General features: G+C 48.4%; 1 protein-coding gene and 1 long non-coding RNA gene across 2 annotated transcripts; both read left to right on the top strand.

Annotated features, from left to right (window-relative positions):
* The first annotated feature begins 320 nt into the window (after positions 1–320).
* On the top strand, positions 321–2,683 carry LOC136049831 (uncharacterized). The gene is made up of 3 exons (XR_010622337.1): positions 321–469; positions 1,631–1,776; positions 2,416–2,683. It is a non-coding gene; the product is annotated as an uncharacterized LOC136049831 (long non-coding RNA).
* Positions 2,684–6,466: 3,783 nt separating this feature from the next.
* Positions 6,467–13,179, top strand: SCN3B (sodium voltage-gated channel beta subunit 3). The gene is given in 7 exon segments (XM_065738506.1): positions 6,467–6,617; positions 6,620–6,808; positions 8,283–8,446; positions 9,941–10,166; positions 10,978–11,116; positions 11,752–11,848; positions 12,156–13,179. Coding segments are annotated over 6 exon segments (891 nt in total). The 5' UTR covers positions 6,467–6,508; the 3' UTR covers positions 11,816–11,848; positions 12,156–13,179.
* Positions 13,180–14,332: the final 1,153 nt, after the last annotated feature.

Below are 14,332 nucleotides of genomic sequence, written 5' to 3'. Positions count from 1 at the left end.
TGCCTCTTTAAGTGCTGTAGCTGCATATGGTGCTCTCTCCCTGATGTGGTCAGCATGGTTCCTTATCCACCACCTGTTGTTTTCATTGGGTGACTGTCATCTGGACAAGGATCCTTTGGGGCCAAATCTGTATGAATAGGAAAGAAAAACACCAAAGGCACAGCAAGTGGTTTCCTGTTTTGATTATTCAAATGTACACATAATGTACACATAATAATAAGGAGAATGTTGGCAGTTGCAGATGAAACTTTGTTCTCTTCAAAGCAGCAGACTTCTGTCTCAATTATGAGTAATAAAACACCCTTTTCTTTTAATAAGGAGTTCTTCCAATAACAGTGGCCTTCTGGAAGCACTGTGCTGAAATGCTGGATTTCTGCTGTGTGAGCGTGGTTGGGGAGCGTCCATCAACTGTTGTTGAGTTGGAGGGCCCCATCTCCAGTGCTGGAAGGAAGCAGCCTCTGTTTCCAAAGTAAGTACCATCCAAAAAGTTGGGTTTGGTTTCAGATTATTGAGGGTGGTCAGATACTAACGGTACCTTCAGGACCAGGAACACTCTTGAACATGTTTCATCCTCGATATGGTGCTGGCTGTTGACACTGATTTTGAGCCCTGGCTGAAACACAGACTTGAGCTGATGACCTAGTTTAAGCTGACCTTGAATACACAACCTCAGTGACCTTTGAGCAATTACCTGACTCAAGAAGCTGGCCATCCTGTCCATGGAATGTGATATAGAGGTGCTTTTGTTATGCTCTGCTCAAGGACTGCTGTTGGAGTTGCATTATTCCCTGTGCCTTCCAGCCTGTCTGATTCCACAAGTACCCTTAATTCTTTTTATTAATTTATTAATCTTAAAAAGCTGGCTGGAACACACAGATGTCTGCGTGTGATACCAGCACTTACTGATTCATTTTTCTCAGAGCATCTTGTTTATAACTTATATAGCCAAAGCCAGCGTTTTTATATGGTCTGTGTCTTATTAAAAGTAATGACTCACTGTGATTGGCTACTGCATGCAATGCAGTGTTTTTGCACAGTGTCCTCTCTGCTCAGCGTAAGGCATCGTGGAGAAAAGAGCAGCAGCTCATCTGCTGAGCAGTGAGAGGGACCTTGGGCAGGCAGGGTTGCAGGTGAGGTGCAGACAAGGCAGGACAGAGCAAGTCAGGGCACCTGGAGGAGGGACAGGGGTTGGCAGGGCAAAGAGGACAGAAAAGGTGAAGAGGGAGAAGAGAGGGAGGCAAGGTGAGCGTGTGGATGGAATTGGTGCTGTCTGGGGAGGACTTTCCTCATCCCTGTGGTTATAACCACGTCACAGAAATCTGATGTCTTCATGAAGCATCACTTACATCCTTTATGGCCAAAAGCTTTCAGCCTTGTCAGGCACCAAACAAAGCTGGTCTGTTTCCAGGGATTTCATGATTTTTGCTGTTGGGAATTTCAGGTCTTCGGGGTTAAGGTGCTGTGTCCAGCCCTGCACACAAAGTGTTAAGTATTGCATCCTACCTGACAGCCACCATGTGCAGCTTTGACGTAGGTTTGTTTTGTCTCTCAGAGAGGTGAAGTACTTCTGAAGAGTTTCTCAGTAACCAGGGAAAGGTGTAAGTGAGGGACACGTGTGCTCTTTTTGTAGATTAACAAGAGGAAATTTGCAAAGGTGAAGTGGATTGGGATTTCCCAGCTCGTTGGTGGAATATTAAGAAGAATCCAGGCCAGGAATGGGACATCACAGGGTTATGGGATCCACTTTTTAAAAATATAACTCATGGCTCTTCCAAGGTAAGTTTTGTTCTCCATTAATTTTTAACTATTGACCAGCTGGGATCCCGGAGAACACACAGCCACGAGATGATAGGACAGAAAGGCTCCACTGAGCTGTGCCTCGTGCGTGAAAAGTGGTAAGTAATTATCATCAGTCACATCAGAAAGGAGCGCAGCGATGCGGATCTCCAGCTCTGCGCAGCGGGGATGCGGAGCGCTCCGCAACGCGCAGAGAACAGCGCCCTCTGGCGGCCGTCGGTGGAACTGCACTCCCCCGCAGAACCTCTCCTCTCCTGCACAGTTTGGATAGACACCCAGGATTGCTCTCTCTTTAATGCTTCTTTTTTTGCTTAAAGTATACAGAACGGCTAAAACACAGCGAGCTGTAGCAGAATACCTATCTAGGAGAAGATGCTTTCTCAGACGTTGAAGTTGCCTTTGAAAAAATGGTAGTTTTGAAAGCAAAGGAGACTTTTTACAGATTCAGAGCTCTGTGTAACTTGCATTACGTTACCCAGCAGCTTTGAATTTGACCTAGAAGACGTTTCTCTCATTGTTCAGAAGACAAAAGGCCTTTCAGATTTGTCATATTGAAGCTGGAAATTTCCTTTTTCATGTGTGATGTCTGATGTATTACAAATGTGTTCATTCTTTTAGATGAACAGTGATGACAGTCGTGCTGCTGGAGGGGAAAGTTGGAAATGCACAGATGGAAGGTACAGAACAAAGCCAAAGACCTAGAAAGTTTCTTTTTCACAATGGGAGACACAACAGTGCAAGAAAGTGAGTATATGCAACCACACATCTGCTGTGCTCCTGAATGCTTTGTGTTCCCTGTGAGAAATGTCACCCATGAGAGCAAATCATTGTGGAGGAGCAGTGTTATAGGGGAACAAAGGAATTAACTTTGCATTCTCCTCATTAAATGCTGGCCATGGTGAGGTTCAGCTTTGCTTACCCTTTAAGGAATGTCACAGCCCTTCAATTCAGCCAAGGTAAGATGGTACCACTTGCTGCACAAGATTTTATTTTACAGCAAAACAGTCATTGGAAGGTGCTAAAATAATTGGTGCATTGGTGTGTTTTAGTAGCAGTAGGACTTTTAAGAGGACGAGAAATTAAATGAGCAAATGTGAATGACTGTGTGTGGCAATCTGATGCTAATGGATTTCCATCCACTGCTGAAATGAATGGGCCTAAAAGCATATCTGTGGAAGTGCCACCTCGTTAAACTCCAGATTGGTAAAACAGCACTGCAGTTACAGCACGCAAAGGCTTGCCTGTGTGCTTATGCACTACTTGATCTTCTTGGTGCTGAGCCTCAGAAAACAATATCTCAAAAGTACCCAGAGTAACACCAGGGTTTAACTGACCACAAAGTGTTAGCTGTGAGGAGGAATGAATCTCGGTGCCATTTGTCAGATGCAGAGAGGGCAATTTTCAGCCCAGCCTTCTCAGCACGCCCGCTGCTTGCAGAGGCCCAAGTCCCCAGACCCTGTGCATGCACAAGGCCTGGACTTATGCAGTGCTCTTTTGTGTCTGAGGAAGTATTTCTCTGAGAGGGCACCACTATGAAAAGCACTGAGGGTTCACAGTTTCCCTGAGCATTCTTGTTCATAGAGGGGAGTTTATGTGCCCAGTCCTCCTCGTCTGTAGACCTGAAAAGAAAACAGTTCTAAGAGCTAAGGATAAACTGAGGCATGTCGAGCAGCCTGTGAATAAGATAAGAATGGCAAAGGGATGCTTTGTGTGCCTTCGGTGAAAGCAGAAAGGGAGAGCAGCTGGCATTAAGAGGTCAGAATATTGCCCATCCAGAAGCCTTGGAGGTCTCTTCTTTTCTTCAGGCATGAGCAGAACTAGATGAAGCTCTGGGAGCAGTAGTAAAGTGAGAACATGCACAATCTGTTGTTGCACAGCTTTGGCTGCCTCAAGGCTGGGATGACAGTGAGCAATTGGTGCCAGCAGTGGGTCTGTGTTGGCTCCTGATGGGCAGAAAAGGGGCAAGGAATGAGCTTTGCTGATGTTCAGCTGCACAGCAAAGAGGACAGTTGTGCTGGAGTGAGCTGACATGATTATTGCAGTGGCAGAGGAAGCTGCTGAGATGGCTGTCACGTGGAGGCCAGAGGTGCAGGTTCTGTGCTCCCACTCCCATAGCCTGGCTCAGAGACCAGAAGATTGAGGGATTAGTGTGTGGGTCGGGGTGCTGAATTTATTTTTTATCTCCTCGTCCTGTTGTGCCTGTGCAGAAGTGCCAGTTTTTTGCTTTTTTTCCTTTTTTTTTCTTTTCTCTTTTTGCTGGTGAAGCATTAACTGGGTGGGTTGCCATAGCAACCCCTGCATGATAAGTTGGGCTGCTTCTTGCAGCGCTCAAGATTTCTCTCTCAACATTCATCCCCCTTCACCACGTCCCCTGGAGTGCCAAAATGGCCGAGGGCTTTGTGGGGCTGAGCACCCTGCACCCCATGGGCTATGCCTCCTCTCCAGCCTGCTCACTGTGGGTGTCAGAGCAAGGAGGAGTGGCTGTGCATCCTTAGGGTGGATGGGTTTTGAAGAACATGTGAAGAATATGTTCACACAGCAAAGAAAACTGAAGCAGGCTTTCAGTATGACATCCCATTTATTTGCGAGGCTTTCTGAAGAGGCCTGGGCAGCATTTGTTATCTGTTCCAAACAGACACGTGGAGATGTTGGAGTGGTTCCCAGCCAAGCCCAGCTCAGAGCAAGAATTAATAAAGGATCTCACCCTTTCATTCTGAAAACACACAGAGAACCTGAACAGTCCAGGGGAACATGTTCTGGAACACAGGCATGCATTGTAAATCGTTGTAGGTTTTGTGTCCGTAGTGCACGTCAAAGCACCCGAGGTGAAGGGCATGGGGGCAGGATGTGATGTCTGTTTGCTTCTCTGCCCTGTGCCTTACTGTGTTACAAACCACCAAAACCCAAACCTGGTTTCACCAGAGATTTTCTTCACCTCTGGGCCCCATTTCCCATCTTTAAATAGTAATTAGAACTCCAGTCTGACCAGAATGAGTAGTGTGCAGTGCTTCAAGTCTGCAAATAAATGATTCTGCGGGAAAACTCATTACTATTTAAGGCTGTTTGTTTGTTACTGTAATTTAAATTGGTTGTCAGGTGACTTCTGGAGTGCCTGGGGTTAGAGGAGGATTCTGTTTCTGCCCAGAGAGGCACCAAAGCACCTGAGCTTCACTGTGCTAAGAAAGGAGCAGAGAGACTGAAGGTCCAATTAGTGGCTGCTGACCAAATCACAGAGCTGCTGCATCCTCTTAATCCCATAGGCTTTGGCCCTCTATCCCTGGCAGAGTTCTCTGGAATTGATGGAGCAGTGCAGCTCCACTGATCCACGTGCTACAGCTCCTGGCAGTGCACCTGGCTGCCTGGGAACAGATGTGATTTCCTCTGCACTTCATGAGACAGGTGCTTGTCAAATGAGATCGCTGTGGACATTGTTCAGTGGTTCCTGTGTCTATAAAAATACCCTCCACCAGCACTCATCCGCCACACGCAGGATGGATTGTTCCAGAAAAGCTAGGAGCAAATCCTGTAGCTTAAGCCTGCCCTTCCTTTTGTTGAGTTGTGGAAACAGCTAGGGGGCAATGGGAGAAAAGCATGTGACTTAATGTATTATCACCTCTGGGTATTGGGGGTGCTATTTTTGCTTCCTTCAGGGGAAAGTTAAATGTTATGATTTGGATATTCACAACGGGTGGCTTTTAAGGGGGAAAATGGAAAGGTGTTGCTGACATCTGGTCTTAGCACCTGGCTCCTGGAGGTGCACTGATGTCTTCTTTTTTTTTAGTGAGTTTGATGGCACAAGTGCACAGAAACCCAGAGAACCCTGGGAGCAGAGGGGACAACAGTGAAACTCGACTGCCCTGGCTTTGATCAGCCAGTGCTGCAATACTTCAGGGCTGTGAAGGTTTCAGGGGTCACAGCCCCTGATACAAACAGTTGGATGATGCCTTTGTTCTGTCCCTGCTTTGCTTGTGCAGTGTAGGGCCCAGATTGCATGTGTGTGCCCTCAGGACCGAGCTGCAGTGCCAGGCAGGTCTGGACTCAGTTCTGATGTGCCCTGCTGGGAGTCTGTGTCCAGCCAAAGGGCTGAAGCCGATGCTTTCAGATGGCTGCTGTTTTCTGTTGGGTGGTTCTCATGTGTCCAGAGTGCACTTCTGGGTTTTGGCACCGGAATTTGCTCCCATGTCTGATGGAATTGGCCAGGCTTAGTTCAATAGATTGAGCTGCCATCAGCGCAGATGCTTTGCGAAGAGGGAGCCCACTTAACGAGCACTTCGTTTCTCCCTCTCTGCCCACTGTGACCTTCAGAGTTGGAGCCCTTCTGGGTGCTGTGGCTGCAGTCCAAGCAGAGAAAGCCCAGCCTGCTGCTGGCACCGAGCTCCTGGGAGTCGGACTGGAACACGAGGAGAGGATTTCCCAGCATTTCCAACTGTGACCTTCAGAGCTGTGGCAGACGCTGGCGTTAAACTCATTACAGGCGAAGCCCTCCCGGTGACCTCGCGCGGATAACTCTCCCCCTCTCTTCATCTGGCTTTATTTCCGAAGCAGATAAAACGATGCTAATATCCCCCTCTCCAACTCCTCCAGCCAAGAAGGGAAGGACCACGGCTCCCTCCCACCACTCCGACACAGCCCGGCCGGGGACGGCCGAGCCCCGAGCTCCGGGAGGAGCCCCGTGCCGGGGCCGGGGCCGGCAGGGAGGGAGGGCCCGCGCATGCCTGCCGTGAGCCGGGCCCCCCACCCGGGCGAGGCTGTGCTCCGCGCAGCCGTTGGCGGAGCTCCGCGGGGCTCTCCCGCAGCCACCTGCTGCTCCCGGAGCCGCCCTGGCCCTGTCCGTGGTGCTGCCGCCGGGATCGTGATTTCTCCTCCAGGACCGCGCCGTTTGCGGGAGCATCCTGTTGCACCGGAGCGTTTGCGGAAAGAGGATCTGCCCGGGGGATGCGCTCCTCGCTCGGAACAATGGCTGCGCTGCCACGGCTGCTCCGTGCGTCCTCGGCCGCCTTGGTCGTCTGGGGTAGGTGCTCACATTCGGGTTCCCCCCCCCCGAATCCCCGTGCTTGTAGGATGCCCCCTCCGAGCGCCGCTTTTCCTCGCGGGGTTCCCTTAGCACTGTCACAGAGCTCAGCCCTCAGCGTGCCGTTGTGTTTTGTTTACGAAGAAGAGAAGGGAATCACGTCGCTCCGGAGCGGGTAGCGAGCGAACGGAGTTGATGTGAACAAAGAGATGTCGTGTCACTGAGTGCTACTTGTGGCAGAGAGCGTGCGCTCTCACACGCGTGTGAGTTCCTCGCCCGTTCCCGTTGGCTTCTGTTGCAAAATTTGCAGTGTAATTTAAGGTGCAGTTTCCTCGGAGAGGCCACGCAGACCCACGCGCAGCTCAGCGCCGGTGATGTGCACGGGCTGTGTAACCTGGGGGGAATGCAGAGCTTTTATTGTCGTTTCAGTTTTCCTTCTGCATCCCGAAGAAGGGCAGCTCGTGTTGTTGGCACAGCTGGATTGAACGTGCACGGACAGCTGCGGTGTGCACGTTGAGTGCAGCACGACCCGACCCACTCATTGTTTCTTTATTTCTCCCAGAAAACTGTTGCTGTCCGTAAAGGAGATGTGGGAGGGTTTTGTTGCCAGGACAGGTCCTGGGGATATATACAGAGCTCGAGAGTGAGGGTTAATGGATCTCAGAGGATGGGGAGGAGGGAGCAGCAGCAAAGTCAGCATCTCCAGTGAGCTGTGCTCGAGGCTTTGGAGGCAGGGTGGGACAGACACAACCCGGCATTGTTTAGCCCAGGGGACAAATGTCAGCAGGGATTTAGTCTTGAGATGTCGTGCTGGAGCACTGGTTTTCATACTGAGCAGACCGATTTCTGCCTCGTTTGGGAGAGCGGCGTTTTGTAGCTGCTGATGTTTGCCCAAATCTGATTGGGAGCGTTTTAAACCGGAGTGCACGTAAAATCAATAACTCCCCCAGCTGCCAAATGCACTCAAGTCCAAGCCCTTGATTTCCAGGACTGCTTATGAAACCTAGAAACAGGAAGCATGGAGGATCTTAACCCTTTGTTTTGAGCACGCTGCCAGAGGAAAACATCTACCTTTTAACTCACACAAAGAGCGAGCTCTTCCTTTCCTCCATGCTTGAATTCCGGGGGTTCTCTCATCCCGGGCTCTTAATTGCTGCTGTAACGGGAGCATGCTCAGCATGTGGGAGAAAGCACAAACGAGGGCTCCAAACCAGCATCAATTACTACGGGAAAAATTAAAAGCTGTAGCAAAGCAGATGCTGGAGAGGTGGATCTGCGTGAGTTGATCACCTTCTGTTAATTACGATGGATTATTTATATCTCAGGGAAGGATGCTTGGTAAAATTTTACGCTTGAGGGTTCTCTCTTAGCAGAGAGTAATGAATCAAAGGGTTTTCCATTGTGTGTGGGCAACTGCTGCCTCTCTATTTCCCTTCTATCTTGGCTCACTTCTCCTCCACTGCTTTTTTCCTAGCCGGTTTTTGTTCTGCAGTGTGTGTTGAAGTTCCATCAGAGACAGAGGCTGTCCAGGGGACGGACATGAAGCTGCTCTGCATCTCCTGCATGAAAAGGGAAGAGGTCACAGCCAGCACAGTGGTGGAATGGTTCTACAGGCCAGAGGGTGGAAAAGATGAACCCGTATGTATGTTTGGTAGCTAAGCCCTTGCTTTGGTAGGCCATGTTGTGAAATACACTCCAGAGAACTCATAGGAGAAGTCAAGAGGTATTATCAGGAGTGCAGGAGTGTGAGCTTGTCTTGCACGGGATCCCTGATGAAGAGACCCAAAAGTGAAGACAAGGTTTATGCCATGTTTTCATTCAAAGCCCGTAGGAATGCCTAGCAGGCTGCTTTAATATCATGGAGGAGAGATGAGCTACCAGCTAAATTCAGCTCCAAACTCAGAGCTTCCCAGTCTGTATAGTACTTTCACCCAGAGGTTCTATAGCACCGCTTCTGAGCTGTAACTAAAGCATCTTTTCCTTGCTGAGCTGATTAGCACACAGCAGGTACCCATGGCAGGAAAGGCTAGAATCTGCTGGTGAGTTCAGACATTCGGGGCTGTGCGTACAAGAATGTGAATTTCCACTTTCTTTCCTTGAATGTCTATCATCTCATATACAAGGGAAATGGAAGCATGGAGTGACAGTTGGCCACGTTGGCCAACTCTTATTTCTTGAGGCACTTCTGAATTCCAAAACTGTACTTCGGAGGTTAAATCAGGCTCTGCTAAATCTGTAGGACAGAATTTAATTCTTTTTTGCCACAAAGAAACCAATGGTATGCTGACTGTGGGAGGATCTGTGCGAGTTGCTTTGGATCCCTGTCAGGAAAAGGTAAAATTAGTTTTCAGGGTGAATTAAAATGGGAACCTTACAAGAATGGTAAATCTGAGAATCAGGTTTCAGTAGCTATTTTATCCAAGCGTGAAGAATTCGATCTGTGCCTGCATTTCATCGTGATTAAGTAGGGCCAGCCAAGACGGCAAATAATCTCCTACTCTGAGAACTAAAGGAACCACACAAGGGAATGAGGAGGGAATTTTAGTGACCTAGGTGATATGTCTGCTAGCAAAGATTGGCCGTGCAGGTGAGCTGGGCAGGCAGTGTGATGACAGGGACTGTGGCCAGCCTGAATCTTGCCAGTGCCAGGGCCTGTGAAAGCCACCCAAGTTCTTCTGATGCACTGTTTTCACATTGTTGTCCTTCTACAACATTTCCACATTAGCTGAATATCCCAGGGCTTACTGAAAAAAGACTTTGTGTCTTTGCAGTATTATTTTCTGTGGTACCTTCTGAAGATGACCCAGTGACTGGCAGGCTTGACACTAAGGCTACAGGATCCTAATTGTAGCTCAGTTGCTGATTTTTTTGTGTCAGTGTCCGTATGTCTCTCTGCTGTTCCCCACCCCTGTTTTTCTGTTTCCACAATGGAAATCAGTTTTCTCTCTTTTGTAAAGCAGTCTGAGATTTTTGAGGTAAATATGAATATATGTTGATCCCAGGAAAGCCATATCCCAGAACATGCATGCAAACATGCAGCCAGAGGAGAACAGAGTTTCTTGGATATGCTGTGTTGTTGCCTGAGACTCAAGTCAGCCGTTAATCAGAATATCCCTTCGTATCCCCTCACAGATCTACGAGCACAGGAAAATGAATCACGAATTTCCAAGCCGCTTCAGTGGTCGGATACAATGGAATGGGAGTAAAGACATGCAGGATGTATCCATCACTGTGTTAAATGTCACCTTGAATGATTCGGGTATCTACACCTGCAATATCACCCGGGAGTTTGAGTTTGAGATTCACCGGCCTCTCTTCACAAGCTCCAGATTGATCCACCTCACCGTGGTGGAGGAGGGTATGGAGGACTGGCAGAAATTGTGTCGTGTCCAAACTGCCCATGGGTGTTGTTATACAGGGACATGGTTTTTTTTTATTGCACTGCAGGAGAGGGGTGACTGAGCTGCCAGACGGTCGTGCCAAAGCAGAGGTTTCCACTGTCTCTGTTCAGAACCCTCACCTCTCCCCTGCTGGCTCAGGGATGCTACAGCACAGATTTTGCCTGGCTGCCCACAGCTGCTCCTTCCTCACTTCCTCCCCCTCCCTCTCTAAACTCATTCTCCATTTTGATTTCAATCTCTTGCATCCTCCTTCCCTTTGCACTGCTCTTCTGACCGTTACTCCTGATTTTGCCCAATTCTGTGCTGAGATCCTGGTGGGAGGAATCCTGCTTTCCACTCCAGAGAGGGACAAGTTTTATCGCCCATCTTTTTATTCTGTGTCTTCCCTTCCTTACTTCCCCGCGAGTGTCTGTTTTGATCTGTCTCCAAATCACTGTTGGCACAGCACACTCAAGTAACCACAGTGAATGAGACATGGAGAGGAAAAAGAGCATGTCCAGCTGAGCTAGGCTAGTGGTGAGCAATCTGTATGGATGTGTACGTTGCAGAGAATGCAAGACATAGTGGAAGCATGCCCTGAAATTGCTGCTGGCATATTTTATTGTCAGCCTCACCTGTTGCCTCTCTTCTGACCCCTCACAGTGTCGTGACATTTGGGACTGTGTCATAAAGTGGGTTAGGAAAGAGGAGATGAGGGTGGGAAAGTCTGAGCGGAGCTGCTGTGCTCCAACATGTAAATGATCAGAGACGATTTCATTTTCTCGACAGCTGGAGAGGACTTCACCTCAGTCATCTCTGAAATCATGATGTATATTCTGCTGGTCTTCCTCACCTTGTGGCTACTGATAGAAATGGTCTATTGCTACAGAAAAGTCTCTAAGGCAGAGGAGGCTGCCCAGGAAAATGCGTAAGTGTGAAATCTCTCTGGATGTGAGCTGTTCTACGAAGGGTCCTTCAGGTGTCTCAGTCCAGGTCAGATTGCAAGACAACTGAACTTTGCTATTGCTCGTTTCTAGCTGTCTGAAATCACTGCACTGGACAGGACTATGCAAAGGGACAGTGCGAGGTGAGGGATGATGCACCAGGTGGGGAGGGTGGCCAAGGTGGGCAGTGTTCCAAGGCAACCCGGTTTGAACCACGTGGAGATGCTGTCCTGGAAGGGCCACTTTCAGAGATCTGGCTCACGAGGCTGGAGCCAATACTGCTTTGAAAAAGCAGCAGAGGAGGGCAATGCTGGCAGCTGACGGAGCAGAGATGTTCCAATTTTTATGCTGTCCTCTTCCTATCTTTCCACGTCCTCAGCTTAAATAACAGTGCTCTTTGTACATGGTGGGAAAGCTGTATGCATAGGATTTTACAGTAGGTAAGGCTCTGTGTCTGCTCCTGATGATGCCAAGGAGAATTTTCTACTGTAAGGATCTTATATGAGTGAAGTTTGTTACCTTTAGAGATACTTGAAGGAATATTCAGCATCTCTGAAGAAAGGAATGGACATGAACTATGCATTTTAGGTTATGCTTTCATCTTTTCTTCCAACTACAGGACAGACTACCTTGCAATTCCATCAGAAAACAAGGAAAACTGTGCCGTGCCTGTGGAGGAATAGCAGAGAGGAGAGTGTGGAGTGCATGGCACCAAGGTAAGCCATGACAGAGCAGCCTTCAGCCTTACTGCTGTGGGTTAGGACTGTGTGGGGCTAGAGATTCCCCACTCCTCTGGGGTTGGGAATAGTGACTGTCCCCTGCAGATAGGGAGCTGTGTGCAGGAGGAACGTCACTTACCTCCAGAGGAAACGTCTGCTACAGGAGGACTTTGTGTGCAGAAGGCTGGAATCTAACCTGAAAGGCTTCTTTGTGTCCCTTCAGGCATCGTGCCAGTTGTGGCATGGCCCTTACTTGACTACCTTGCAATGACTTGCACTCCATGGGGAATTCTCTTGCTTGCAGGGGCTCTGAAGACAGAAGGACCACGTCATGCCAGCCAGGTTTGAGGGGGAGCTCTGCACCATCAGGAGGAAATACGGGGAAGTGTAAATTCTCTTCCATTTGCCTTGGACTCTGTACAGCCTTGACTTTGGCCTCATGACTCCATTCTGAGCTGCCAACCCATTTGTTACAGGACTCTCCTTTCGAAGCATGCTGAGCAAAGGGCACAGGGGGTGTGGGCAGCACGGCTCCTTCCCAAGTTTCAGTTCCATCATCACGTTAATGGCTTTGTAACTGTTAATGTCATTTCTTAGCTGCTGTCACCACCACCTTTATTTGCAAAATATGCTAGTTCTCCATTGCAGACATGAAGGGTATGTGTATTGCTACTCTGACCTTCAAGAATAACTTCATCTTAAGGTGATGATGTTCCACCATTTGCTACAGCCCAAGGAGTCACTATAGGTGTTAAGCAGGAGGAGTTTGATTAGTGTAGCTGTCGCTCATTAAGTTCCTTTGGACTTTGGGCTGCCAGTGCAGACATAGAGTAGCAAGAGAACTATAAGTGTATTAAAACAGATAAAAATGTCTAATAGAAAGATGAGTCCCCGTGCTATGGTCACGCCTGCTTCTGAAGGAGAGAGCTGAGAATATAAATCCTGAACTACTCCTAATTTGGGAGGCTGTGTAAGTATAAGAATCCCCTGTCCCCTCCCTTTCAGTCAGCAAGTGCTGAAATTCTTCGTTCCTTCCATTTGCCTTGTGCAGCAGGTTTACTCCTCAAGCACAGTGATAGGAATAAGCTGTGGAGCCGTGTTCAGCAGCCACAGGGGAGCCAGTAAGACAAGGTATGGCTTTAACCTGTTTCTGGGGGATGCTCTGAAAGGGAGACAGCTTGACACAAACAGGCAAAGTGAATAGGATGCACAGCCCTGAGAATGGGGCACGGCTTTGTAAAATTGTACTTGTAACTGTGATGGTCGTCTTATACTACATTGCAGCACCACCTATAGGAATAGAGAGAAAACGCTTATTTTTTTTCCTAGTCTTTAGTAATTCTGTCTTGTGATTAGTCACCAATTGGAACGGGCAGCGTTCATTGTAAATGACACACTTCTGCACAGGAAATACGCTGTAAATTCAGCATCCCTATGTAAACTTACCTTCTGAGTCTTAGTGGCTTAAGCAGAGTGAAATGAGTTTACTGGCTCTGAACGCAGATCAGTTGAGCACAACCACTGGGACAATGAGGAAAGATCAGGCAAAACCATTGGCCAGGGTAGAGCTGTACTTTAGGATGAAGTGGGAGAAGATGGAGGATTTTTTCATATGGGCGATGTAGTTACATCCCTGCTGCAATGGAGCCTTTCCTGCTTGCAAGAGCTGATGAATTTTGCTACACTGACTGCTTCTAAATACTATGAAGTGCTTGTGAATCTCAAGGCATGCTTCTTACGTACAGAGTTTCCCCCTGCTTATGTTCTGCTGCAGTGTGTGTTGCTAAAACTCACAGAAACGTCTCCATTTGTAAGTAGGTCCAGGCCAGATTTCTAACTGGCCGTTGCTCAAAATTCCTTTTTGTAGAGGGAGTTTCAGCTTTAGTCAACTGCTGCGATCCGATCTTCCCAGAGCTGTGTGGCAATCCGAGCACACTCTGCAGCTGAAGCAAGCTTGCAGTCTGGGCACGGGTTCCTTAAAGCCCAAATACCTCCTCCTCTAATTCTGCTGGGTGTCTTCATTTTCCCTAGGCCAACTTGCCTGGCCTCGGGGCACTTGGGGGCATAATCCTAACTCTAGATCCACAGCAACAGAGGAGCTGTCACTGCAGTTTCCATCGCTGATCACGGCACTAACACCCAGGGTGATTTTTAGGTAAGGTAACAGAAGCCCCTCTCCCACTTCAGCCCTGTTCCTCCCAGTCCTTGTGAAGTGCTCAGATGGAGCAATGTTGAGTTAAAAAAGGAGCAGGCTGAAAGCTTCTGGAGAGCTACCTCGGGTGGCAAAGAAGGGCTGTCCTGTAGTGCTGCAGCTCGTGGTACGTTACACGCATCTTTGGATGCTTTTTAAGACACATCTTTCACTTCTCCAGTTCCTGCATACAACTATTGCCCCATGTTGTCCTGGATGGGAAAACGGTGTCTAAATTTTGCTCAGGATTCCCACAATGGAAAAAAAAAAAAAAGAAAAAAAAAAGTTGT

The sequence above is a fragment of the Cyrtonyx montezumae genome, unplaced genomic scaffold (genome assembly GCF_038088225.1).
Source record: "Cyrtonyx montezumae isolate F1298 unplaced genomic scaffold, pur_monq_1.0 scaffold_22, whole genome shotgun sequence".
Lineage (NCBI taxonomy): Eukaryota > Metazoa > Chordata > Aves > Galliformes > Odontophoridae > Cyrtonyx > Cyrtonyx montezumae.
This window is presented reverse-complemented; position numbering and strand designations above follow the sequence as displayed.